Source organism: Oryx dammah, unplaced genomic scaffold (assembly GCF_014754425.2).
Source record: "Oryx dammah isolate SB20612 unplaced genomic scaffold, SCBI_Odam_1.1 HiC_scaffold_23, whole genome shotgun sequence".
Taxonomy (NCBI): domain Eukaryota; kingdom Metazoa; phylum Chordata; class Mammalia; order Artiodactyla; family Bovidae; genus Oryx; species Oryx dammah.
In genome coordinates this window covers 79,350,334-79,362,551 of record NW_024070207.1, presented here as the reverse complement: position 1 = coordinate 79,362,551, position 12,218 = coordinate 79,350,334, and the positions used below count along the sequence as shown (strand labels likewise).

The 12,218-nt window shown below is 51.7% G+C and overlaps 1 protein-coding gene across 1 annotated transcript; it reads left to right on the top strand.

The window, feature by feature from the left end:
* The first annotated feature begins 1,824 nt into the window (after positions 1-1,824).
* Positions 1,825-10,530, top strand: KCND1 (potassium voltage-gated channel subfamily D member 1). Its single transcript, XM_040265936.1, has 6 exons — positions 1,825-4,716; positions 6,639-6,801; positions 6,900-6,983; positions 7,072-7,170; positions 7,438-7,688; positions 9,132-10,530. Exons 1-6 carry the CDS (start codon positions 3,596-3,598, stop codon positions 9,358-9,360), a joined length of 1,947 nt encoding a protein of 648 aa, XP_040121870.1. The 5' UTR covers positions 1,825-3,595; the 3' UTR covers positions 9,361-10,530.
* Positions 10,531-12,218: the final 1,688 nt, after the last annotated feature.

Below are 12,218 nucleotides of genomic sequence, written 5' to 3'. Positions count from 1 at the left end.
GCTTAGGGTAGGGAGGTTACTGGAAGGGGGAAGGTGGTCACTGGGTGCACCTTTACTCTCTTCCCCCACCCTCAGCCAGCCTGTCTCCAGTTACTGTTGACCAGTCTCTCAAACTGAGTGGAACAGAAATACCCACAGACATGTATGTGGGTGGATCTGTTTGGGGTGTGGTATAGATGAGTGGACAGATGGGAGGATGGATAAGTGGTTGGGTGGACTGATGGATAAAGTAGAATGTTGCATGGGTTGGTGATGGGAAATAAATGGACGGATGGATAGGTGATTGGGTGAATAAATGGACAAATGGGTTGCTGGACAAGTGGATAGGTAGAGGAGGAACAGGTGGGGATATAAATGGACAGATGGATGGCTTGGGGGATGTGAGGATGGATGAGTGGCCAGGTTGATGGATGAGCTAATGGGAAGACTAAAGAGTAGGTATAGTAAATGATAGATAGAGCTATGGATGGGCTTCCCTGATAGCTCAGTTGGTAAAGAATCCGCCTGCAATACATGAAACCCTGGTTTGATTCCTGAGTCGGGAAGATCTGCTGGAGAAGGGATAGGCTACCCATTCCAGTATTCTTGGGCTTCCCTTGTGGCTCAGCTGGTAAAGAGTCTGCCTGCAATGCAGGAGATCTGGATTTGATCCCTGGGTTGGGAAGATCCCCTGGAGAAGATAAAGGCTACCGACTCCAGTATTCTGGCCTGGACAATTCCATGGATTGTATGGGGGTCACAAAGAGTTGGACACTACTGAGCGACTTTCACTTTCACTTTTAGAGCTATGGATAGATAGACAGATAGATGAGTGGTGGTGGGGTATCCATATGGATAGGTTGGTAAATAGGTGTATGGGGTTAATATACAAATGGATGAGTGAATAGGTAGGTGAGTTAATGACTAGATGGATAGGTGACTAGATGGTGAGTTAATGACAGATAGGCCCATCTAAATGGGTAGATGGGTAGGTAGAAGGAAGGGTAGAGAAATTGGTTGTGTGTGTGTAAGAATGGATAGGCGGGCAGTGGGTATTGGGAGGGATGGAGACATGGACAGATCAGGATTGTGATGAACAAATGGAGGATTACATGGGTGGGCAAGTCCATTGAAAGGCTAAAATTGGTCCTGCATTACTGCTCCCCCATTCCCACATACCTTTAATTACTAAAGGTGAGGCGTCCTCTGTGTGCCATGCCCCGCTCACATCACTCAACTTAATGCTCCCAATGACACTCTTGTTGGGGTAACTCCATGGACAGCAAAGAAAACGATGAAAGTCACTTGCTCAAGGACACAAATCAGTGGCACAGCTGGGGTTTGAACCCACCCATGCCTCAGGCACTCTTGCTGCCCAGGAGCAGAGCCCTCTAGGGAAGGAGGCATGATTTGAGGCTCCTGGATGTGGACAAATGGGGGAGACTGCACCTCAGAGTGGAGACTGCCTGAGGGAGAGCGTGCTACCTGGCTTTGTCCCCGTCTGTACTCCTCTTATACTCGCACCCCTGTTTCACATCTGAAAACGGAAGACAGTGCTCCAGTCCCACAGCAGGTGTCTTAGAGCTGGACTCTAACCTAGGACCGCCAAGGAGCAGCTTTGGGGGTTTGGCATCTAGAAAAATGCCCCCCCCAATCCCCCGCCTCCTCCAGCCTAGGGGGCAGGGTGGAGACACAGCGCTGCATCATTCCCCATGGCACTCTGCGCTCTGGGGCCATTAACCGATGCTTCCCCATTGATCGATCTGCTAAGTGCTGCTGATTCAGACGGGTGGGGGTGGGGGCCCTGGGGGCAGAGGGGGTAGATCTGGGGAGGAAGAGGGGGCAATCCAGGAAGGAGGTGGGGAGAATTGGCAAAGCTCCCTGCCACCCCCATTTTCCAGATGACGCGACTGAGGCCCAACCAGCTTTGTAGGAGGCGGAGTCTCCCCAGGGTCCTTCTCAGGCTGTCCTAGGGGAGGGGGCTCTGGGAGCCACAAGGCCCCTCCCTGCCTCTCCCTCCATCTCCCGGCAAGCTCAGAGGGGCGGGGAGAGAGCCAGAGGAGGTGGAGAACTCGGAGCAGCTCTGCAGAGGGGGGCAGGAGCTCCGGTGTTTGATACCCCCAGCCCCACCGCTGTTGCTGCTGCTGCAACGGGGACATAGGTGAGGACGGCTCTTGGGCAAGGGGGAGGGGGCCACTGACAGTGCTGTCCTTGTCCTTGCCTGATCCAGCCCCCGTGCCCTAACCCACCCTGGGACAGTCCCAAGGGTCCCGCTGGACCGTGTCCTTCCAGAGCCTGCTTCCAAGGACCCAGCCCCCTCCTCCTGCCTGTGCTGCCTTCTCTCCCAGGCCTGGCCGTGGCTGCTTCTCCTCTTCCTCCTCCAGCTGCCAATGCTGCTTTTGCCGATGCCCAGCACACACCGCCAGCCCCTCGGGGTGTGGTTTCCCTAGACCAGCCCCCAACGGTAGGACGAAGCCTGATCCTAGCCTTCCCTGTGGGCCTCCTGCAAGGCCCAACAACCCCCTTCCTGAGACACACCCAACTTCCTTTCAACACCCCACCCCGTTCTCTAGTCCGTTTGGAGGGGGACCCCCCCTTCCTCTTCGCCTTTTTTAATTCTCTGGGAGCTCCGGGGCTGTGCCCAACTTCCTTCCAATTGAGTCCCAGCCCTGAGGGGTTTCCCAGGTCCCTTCCCTCCCCCCGGAACTCTTGAGAGCATGGACCAGGCTTTCTCAGCCCCTCCAGATACCCTTCTCTCTCAGACACATCAGCCTTTGCAAAATAACCTGGCCCCATATCTCCCCTTTTAGATACCCCAGCCCCTTCTCCAGCCCTGCTAGGGTCCCTACCTCTCCTTCCTTCCCTAGAACTCTTGTAGAGTGTGGACACACCACCCCCAGGCAGTTCTTGGCAGCTTTAGGCACTCCAGACACCTCTCAGCCTCTTTACAACTTCCTGGCTCTCTAGTCACCCCTTAGATGCACCAACCCCTTTCCTAGACCCACGAGGGGGCTCCAATCCCCTTATCTTCTCCCCAGAAGTCTTGAGAGTTTGGACGGCCCTCCTCAACTCTCTCAGACCCTCTACAATCCCCTTCCAGACACTCTCAGCCTCTTGCAAACACCTCTGCTTCTGTTTCTACCCCTCTGGATGCCCCAATCCTCTCTCCAAGCCCACTAACTGGTTCCAGTGCCCTCTTCCTTCCCTCAGAATTCTTGAGAGTATGGACAACTCCCCAGTATTTCCTGCTCTCTCCTAGACACCCCCAGATATCTCTCAGAATCCTCTAGAGCTGTCTCAGTCTCTCTGAACCCTCCCTCGGATCCTTCTTGGCATCTGTAGATGCCCCCTTTCTGCTCCTTTCCATGTTCCCTAGCCCCTTCTTACCCTCTCAAGACACCCCCCTGGCCCCTCTAAGACCCTCTACATCCCCCCAAGCCCTTGCCCATCTCTCTATCTCTAGTTCCTCCTCCTGGTTCCTCTTGGCCTCTCTAGACACCCCCCAGTTTCCTTGTGAGAGTGGCCCAGGGCCTCTCCAAGCTTCCACCATCCTGGAGACAGCCACATTTTCCTAAAGGCTTCCCCCCAAGTCTCCGTGGGCCTGGGGCACGGCAGGATGGCGGCAGGCGTGGCCACCTGGCTGCCTTTCGCACGGGCAGCTGCTGTGGGCTGGTTGCCCCTGGCCCAGCAGCCCCTGCCCCCAGCACCGGGGGTGAAGGCATCTCGAGGGGATGAGGTTCTGGTGGTGAATGTGAGCGGTCGGCGCTTTGAGACCTGGAAGAACACGCTGGACCGTTACCCAGACACTCTGCTGGGCAGTTCAGAGAAGGAATTCTTCTACGATGCCGACTCAGGCGAGTACTTCTTTGATCGCGACCCGGATATGTTCCGGCACGTGCTGAATTTCTACCGCACGGGCAGGCTGCACTGCCCGCGGCAGGAGTGCATCCAGGCCTTCGACGAAGAGCTGGCTTTCTATGGCCTGGTGCCCGAGCTCGTGGGCGACTGCTGCCTCGAAGAGTACCGGGACCGCAAGAAAGAGAATGCTGAGCGCCTGGCAGAGGACGAGGAGGCCGAGCAGGCCGGGGACGGCCCAACGCTGCCGGCTGGCAGCTCCCTGCGACAGCAGCTCTGGCGGGCCTTCGAGAACCCGCATACGAGCACTGCGGCCCTTGTGTTCTACTACGTGACCGGCTTTTTCATCGCCGTGTCGGTCATTGCCAATGTGGTGGAGACCATTCCGTGCCGTGGCCCTACACGGCGGCCACCAAGGGAGCAGCCCTGTGGCGACCGCTTCCCACTGGCCTTTTTCTGTATGGACACAGCCTGTGTACTCATATTTACGGGTGAATACCTCCTGCGGCTGTTTGCTGCCCCCAGCCGTTGCCGCTTCCTGCGGAGTGTGATGAGCCTCATCGACGTGGTGGCCATCCTGCCCTACTACATCGGGCTCTTCATGCCCAAGAACGAGGATGTCTCAGGCGCCTTTGTCACCCTGCGGGTGTTCCGGGTGTTCCGCATCTTCAAGTTCTCCAGGCACTCACAGGGCTTGCGGATTCTGGGCTACACACTCAAGAGCTGTGCCTCTGAGCTGGGCTTTCTCCTCTTTTCCCTTACCATGGCCATCATCATATTCGCCACTGTTATGTTTTATGCTGAGAAGGGCACAAACAAGACCAACTTTACTAGCATCCCCGCGGCCTTCTGGTATACCATTGTCACCATGACCACACTTGGGTGAGTGCAGACCCTGTGTGGGGAGCTGCCCGGTCAATCAATTATACTCACCTTTTCTGTAAAATTAAAAAAGGTTAGATCAATGATCTCTTTCTCTATTTGAGCTCCAATCTGTCATCTGTAAAAGTGAGGGAGTTGGATTAATCTCCAAATCCCTTCCACCTCTGACAATGCCTTTATTTTCCCTGTCAGTAGACTTGGATTCCTGGATGGTCTTAGCTGCACTGTTTCTGTTGGCATTTCCCCCCCTGGGCCAGTTTTCCCCTCTGCAAAATGAGAAATGATAACCCCTTTAACATCCAGATGGGCTTTCCTGATGGCTCAGTTGGTAAAGCATCTGCCTGCAACATGAGAGACCTGGGTTTCATCCCTGGGTCGGGAAGATCCCCTGGAAAAAGAAATGGCAACCCCTTCCAGTACTCTTGCCTGGAAAATCCCATGGACAGAGGAGCCTAGTGGGCTACAGTCCATGGGGTCGCAAAGAGTCAGACATGACTGAGCGACTTCACTTTCTTTCACCATCCAGGGTGGATTCAGTCACATTGTGAAAATTCTCATCATGTTTCTGGTGCAGGATAAATAGAAATTAGCTTTCTAGCCCCCTCTTTTCCATCTTGAGGGCCCATGTCTCCCAACTCTTTAGATTCATCAGCTGTGTGGTGCAGTACCTTTGTGGCTTGGTGATTCCTTGATGTTTCCCCAGAACAAGATATTTTCAGTGTTTTTTTTTTTCAGTCCTTGAGAGGAAATGGGATAAAAGCATCAGATGAAATCATCAAACTTATTTTGTTCTTAAAGACTTTGTCTAGGGCAGATACTGTGATCCTTTTCTAAATCTCTATCACTGGGATTAGGTAGGCAGTTGCTGCTTGGTGTCTGTTGAGTGAATGCATTAGGATTACTCAGTACCTTAGTAGAGGTACAAAAAGTTTATTTGAGGTTTCTAAGAAAAATTCTAGTTGGGGGTTCACGATTATATTGACAAATACTGAGCACTGAGAACAGGTTGGAATTGAGTATTTTGATATCTTTTTGTCCTATTCAGTCCTCACAACAACCCAGAGAGGGTGTCTCATAGTTGAGGACATAGTCTGAGATGACACATCACAGAGCCAGAATGGTCAAGTTGAAGAGACTTTTAAATGAGTCAAAGGAAAGAAATAAGAAAGAAGTATCCTGGGAGTGGGAGAGGTTGCAGGGGGCAGGCACAGCCGGAGCAAAGGCCTAGAGGCTGAAGACTGCAGAGGCTGCGTTTCTGTGGAGCAGATCTGGTTCTGTGGTTAGAACAAAAGTACACTGTGTGATCTTGAGCAAATCAGTTATGGAACCTCTCTGAGCTTCACCCCTTCATCCCCAACCAAACAAGTTGGTAAGATTGGATCTGCTCCATCTCCATCGGAGGGGGAGGGGCATGGTATGGAGAAAGAGAGGGAGGAGTTTCAAGACTCCCCTCTATTTTTTTTCATATGAGGACAGTTTCAAGGCTTCCCCTGGGGGAATAAGAAGGGATCCTACCTAGAGAAGGTAAGACACACGGGAGCAACACCAACAGAGAACTGCTCCTAGGACTCAGAGCCCTTTAGCTGACTTGTGGTGGTGGGACTCTGTCTGGGAGGCTATATTCACTGCGTGTGACTTCCTCCTTCTCTCCTATTCTGGGTATTAATAGATTTCCAGCTGACTCAGATGCCCAGTGCACAGCTTGGATGGGGACAGCAGACAGTAGGGGCTGAGGGCCCATTTCTCACTTGACCCCTACTGGTGGCCAGGGAGGTCATTCCCTACAGTTTGCAGAGCAAGAAACTGAGAGTTTGAGTGCCTGGCCAGGGTCGCAGAGTGAGTCATGTTGGATGGGATTGGGTGGGGGACTGAGGGGTGGGTAGGCATATTTCTTGACCTTGGCTTACCTCCCCTGGCCCCAGCTATGGAGATATGGTGCCCAGCACCATTGCTGGCAAGATTTTTGGATCCATCTGCTCACTCAGTGGCGTCTTGGTCATTGCCCTGCCTGTGCCAGTCATTGTGTCCAACTTTAGCCGCATCTACCACCAGAACCAGCGTGCTGACAAGCGCCGAGCACAGCAGGTAACTGCACCTTCCACCTGAGTACCTACTATTCCCCACACCCCAAGCCAGTCTCCTTTTGTTTGCCCGCCTGATATTTTCTCCTCCTCTCTCTGTAGAAGGTGCGCCTGGCAAGGATTCGGTTGGCAAAGAGTGGTACCACCAATGCCTTCCTGCAGTACAAGCAGAATGGGAGCCTTGAGGTGGATAGGGGCTCAGATTGGGGTGAGAGGTGAGCAGCGACAGGAGGTGGAAGGGGCTGACCCTATCCCTCTGCTCTATCCACTCCAGGACAGTGGCGGTGGGGAGGAGCAGGCACTGTGTGTCAGGAACCGCTCTGCTTTCGAGCAGCAACATCACCACTTGCTGCATTGTCTAGAGAAGACGACGGTGAGGCCTAATGAGAGGTGGTATGGCAGAATGAAGGGGGTCCCTTTTCCACCAAGCTAGCTCCCTCCTGGAATGGGAGGCTCACTACTGACTGTAGAAATCACACAGGGCTTCCTGGAAGAGGCCCCAGTAGAGCTGATTCTGGAAGGGTGGGCAGGGGAAGGGAAGAGCGAGCAACTGACAGAAAGGAATGGCCTGAGCAAGGGCCTAGGGGTGAGGTCAGTGTCTGTGTGGTGCCTTGTGATCATGCCTCCATTCTGCCCACAGTGCCATGAGTTCACGGACGAGTTAACCTTCAGCGAGGCCCTGGGTGCTGTCTCACTGGGTAGTCGCACCAGCCGCAGCACTTCCGTGTCCTCCCAGCCAGTGGGAGCTGGCAGCCTGCTATCTTCTTGCTGCCCCCGCAGGGCCAAGCGTCGTGCCATCCGCCTTGCCAACTCCACTGCCTCGGTCAGCCGTGGTAGCATGCAGGAGCTGGACACACTGGCAGGGCTGCGGAGGAGCCCTGCCCCTCAGAGGTGAGGACCCCCACCTGCTGTGTCCCACTTTCCCCAGGGAAGCTCAGAGCTTGGATCACAGGATCTGAGATTTCATGACTGCAGATCTTGCCAGTCAAGCTCAAATCCAAACTCTTCCATGCTGGAAGTTTGCTTGTCTTGTTTGGAATGCCTCATTTTTCATTTGCACTTTCAACAAACATTTATGAGCACCTACTGTATGCTAGGTACAGTTTGGGGCATTCTGGAGTTCATTTTAGTTTAGGAGTTTAGTTCAATTTAGGAGGTGAATAAAACAGACAGAAATCCTGACATTATGAAACTTATATTCTAGTGGGATGAGACAGTTAAAAAACGAAAGCACAGGTGGTGCAGTGTGTTCTATTTATTTATTTATTTATTTATTTCTGGCTGCACTGTGTCTTCATTGCTGCGCACTGGCTTTCTCTAGTTGCAGTGAGCAGGAGACTGCTCTTCATTGTGGTGTTCAGGCTTCTCATTGTGGTGGCTTCTCTTGTTGTGGAGCAGAGTCTTCTAGGCACGTGGGCTTCAGTAGTTACAGCACGTGGGCTCAGCAGTTGCGGTGTGTGGGCTCCAGGGTATGTGGGCCTCCATAGTTGCAGCACACAGCCTCAGCAGTTGTGGCACATGGGCTTAGTTGCTCCACAGCATGTGGAATCTTCCTGGACCAGGGATTGAACCTCTGTCCCCTGTATTGGCAGGTGGATTCTTATCCACGATGCACTATGTTATGTGCCAAGGAGAAAAATAAATCAGGGATGGGGGATAGAGAGTGCAGAACAGGGTGTGATGCAGTTTTAATAGTGTGGTTGGGGAAGGTTTTGCTGAGATGACATTGGGAGTTGAGCCCTGAAAGAAGAGAAGGAATGAGCCATGTGGATATCTAGAGAGAGCTTTCCAGGTAGAGCAAACAGCCTATGCAAAGACCCCAAAGGCAGGAATAGGTCTGCAAGTTAGAGGCACAACCAGGAAGCTTCTGCATGTAGAGCGGAGTGAGAGAAGGGAAGAGTGGGAGGAGGTAAAATCAGAAAGGAATAGGGACTAGATTGTGTCATCTTCCTGTAGACTGTTGTGAAGACTCTGACAAGTAAGGAGTAACTACGATAGAGAACAACTTTTATATGTGTGCTCATTGTGTTCCAGACACTATTCTGAGCACTTTGTACCATTTATTATCTTATTTAATCTCCACAACAACTCTCTGAGGTAGGAAATATTATTTCCATGCTCCAGATGAGAGAAGACAGTTTTAGAGTGGTTAAAGTGGGGTTAGGACTGTTTGACTCCAGAGCACTCACTTTGCACCACCATAATTGAGGGTGCAGGGGAAGCACTGAGCTCAGGGCCAGGGACCCAACAGGCACTCAGTAAATGTCATGATTGCTGTGGCAAGTATTAAGATTACTTTTTAAGAACCTTCCATATTCCCACCCTTATCCACAGCCGCTCAAGCCTCAATGCCAAGCCCCATGACAGCCTTGACTTGACCTGCGACAGCCGGGACTTCGTGGCTGCCATCATCAGTATCCCCACCCCTCCTGCCAACACCCCAGATGAGAGCCAACCTTCCTCCCCTGGCGGTGGTGGTGGTGGGGCCAGCAGCACCCTCAGGAACTCCAGCCTGGGTACCCCTTGCCTCCTTCCCGAGACTGTCAAGATCTCTTCCCTATGACAGGCAGGCCTGCCCATCCAGAGTGCCCTCCCAATTCTTGGGGACTCCTTTCCAAAGCCATATTTTGGGAAGGTAGAGAAGGGCAGGCCTGGGGACCCCGTCTGTCCCCCCACTGAGAACTATGCAACGGAGTTTCATGGAATGGCCTACCTGGTGGGGAAATAGCCAGGGAATGGAAAACTTCCCCTACCCCAGACAGTTTTCCTTGTGGGAGCTGAAGTTTGGTCTTCCTCAGACCCTCAACTTCCTTGCCCCAGCACACTGGGACTGGCCCCTCTACCCAAGCTGGCCTCCTGCATGCTCCTCCCCTCCCCAGTTCTGACACAAGAAGGAGAGGTGAGACTTCCTCTTCTCTCTGGCTGAGCTATGGAGGTTTGGGGGTTCAGAGAAGAGAACTCTCACTGATGATCTGGCCTCTAGAAGAAGACCCCACCCTCCACCAGGCCCAACAACTCCCAAACTCTGAAGCTTGGAATGCAACCACAGGTTTCATGGGCTGTGGTCTCAGCAGTGACCTGCCTCCCCTAACCTTGGCTGAGGGGTTAGGCTGCCTTTCCCCAAACACACAGATAGCACAAACACCAATCCCCTTCCCTGGCTGCTGGAAATGGGTCCCCACAACCCTGTCCTCCACTGGGCTGCCAACAAACTCTAGCAATAGCAGCTGCTGCCGTGACATTATGCAAAGCCTCTGCCCAGTTTGCTGCAGCATTTACATCTGCCCTAATCATAAGGGCCACCTCTAACTATGCCTCCTTCTCTCTTCTCTGGTTTACCTCCTTCCTGGGTTGGGCTGGAGTCTGGACTGGCTGAGATAAGAGTCTGGCAGCCAGCAAGAACTGGGCTGTGTTTAGAGATCGTGGGCTGACTCCATGTTCTTGGGCAGGAGTCCAGAAGTGTCAGGGACTGAGGCCCAGCTTATTCCTGAACTCTAGGAGTTGTAGGTGGCAGGAGAAACTTCTTGATCTCCTTCTCCAACCCCACAATGCCTTTTCACATATTCCTCTCTCTTCTCCCTCTTGGGTCACCTTCCAGAACTCTTTGTCTGCTCTCAGGCTGAAATCTGGCATCATCTCAGGTTCCCTGTCCCCAGCACTGTCCCTGTGGAGTTGGTGGCTGACAAAGATGTAGTTTCCATCAGTCAATAAAACCCGAGAGGAGAGATGAGGATGAGCACCTCCTGGCTCTGTGGATTTGGGGCTGGGTTGGACTGGGAGGTTGAAAATACTCCAATTTCAATTCCTTTTAACTAGTAGAAGGGCTGTTGTGGGAAAAGTTATGGGAGGTGGATGGTTGCTGGTGTATTTTAGAAGACAGGAATATAGGAGAAATGGAAGAGGGTGCTTAGAAGAGGTAAATCTACAGCCAGCGAGACAGACTAGGAGATCCTGAGACATGCCCCATGAACATAATTTGCTCCAGCCCCCTCACTCACAGATAGAGAAACTGAGAACCAAGGCAGCACACACTTGCTTAGAGGAGACTTAAAAATAGGTTTCCTGACAGCAAACAGCTTTGAATTAAACCCCGATGAAAAGCTTCTCTCTGCTTGGCGAATTCCACTTCCTTGTGGATGTCCCCTACCTTTATTCTCTCTTTTGGGCCCCTGGATATTCTCGACTAGTGTAACTGAGCTCTGTGGAGCACCGAGAAGACACCCCTTGGATTCAGGGTGACATGGATTCCAGTCCCTGGGTGAGAGGATCACTTATCTTCTCTTGCCTCAAGTTGCTAATCTGTGAAATAATCATTCACTTATGCACCAAATATTTATTAACTGCATATCATGTCCTAGCCCTAGGTGTACAAAAATGGGCAAACTAGACATCTCTGATCTACAGGAATGAGTGTGGAAGGCAATTAAGCAATTACAACATAGTGTAGTAGAACCAAGATTAATGGATGGCAGAAGAATCTAACCTGGCCGAATTAATGAATTGGAATTGGCCAGGCAAAAGACCAAAGAGTGGAACCTTTTAGGCAGAGGGAACAGCATGTTCAATGACCTGGAGGTTAGAGCACCAGCTCAGGGCCTTGGGAAACTGAAGTGGTTCAGCACAGCTGGTGAGGAGAGTGTGAGGCTGTGATGAAGGTGAGGATGTAGGCCAGATAACAAAAGGCCTTTGAAGCTATGATACAGATGTGGACTTCATCCTAAGGATAATGGGGACCTCTGAAGGCTTATAAACAGGAAAGTCATCCTGAGGTTTGTTTTTCAGAAGGATTATTCTGACTGTGGGGAGTGGATTACAGAGAACCAGTCTTGGAGGGAGGAAGAAAGTGATGAGGCTTTTGCAGTTGTCCAGCTGGCAGATGATAGTGGTTTAGACCAGGTAGGTGGCAGCAAGAGGTAGAAAGTCAGGAGATTGCAGAGACAGGATTGGCAAAACTTAGGGTTGACAGGTATGTGGGATTTGAGGAAGAGGAAACAGGGTTAACTCCCAGGTTTCTGTCTTGGGCAAAGACTAGAGGGGGTTGCCATTCATTGGCAAAAGGAACATCAAAGCTGTTGAATACACAGTGACAGGCACATAGTACTTGGTGAAGGTTGACTACAATTATTATCATAAGTTCACTTCTAGATGTATAGTGCTGGACAAATATTGAGTAGGTAGTGGGATATATGGGTAAGTGAGATGGTCATGAGAAGATTCAGTGTGATAATTTGCATAGGCATTTGGCACAGTGCCCTAAACACAAGAAGCTCAGTAAACGTGAGTCTTCTCCTCCAATTTAGTCTCATAAACAGAAAATACTATTATAGTCTATTTATTACTGACACCTTTCAGGGAAGACCTTTAACTAGGGTTGGCATCTGAAGGCACTGAAAAGAGTTATATGATGGCCTATTATATGGC

What these genes read in the sequence shown, in the direction of transcription:
- KCND1 (XM_040265936.1), top strand. Translation starts at nt 3,596, where the DNA reads ATGGCGGCAGGCGTGGCCACCTGGCTGCCTTTCGCACGGGCAGCTGCT. An exon ending in ACAAGCGCCGAGCACAGCAG is followed by an intron (nt 6,802 to 6,899) that starts GTAACTGCACCT and finishes CTCTCTCTGTAG; the next exon opens with AAGGTGCGCCTGGCAAGGAT. An exon ending in ATTGTCTAGAGAAGACGACG is followed by an intron (nt 7,171 to 7,437) that starts GTGAGGCCTAAT and finishes TTCTGCCCACAG; the next exon opens with TGCCATGAGTTCACGGACGA.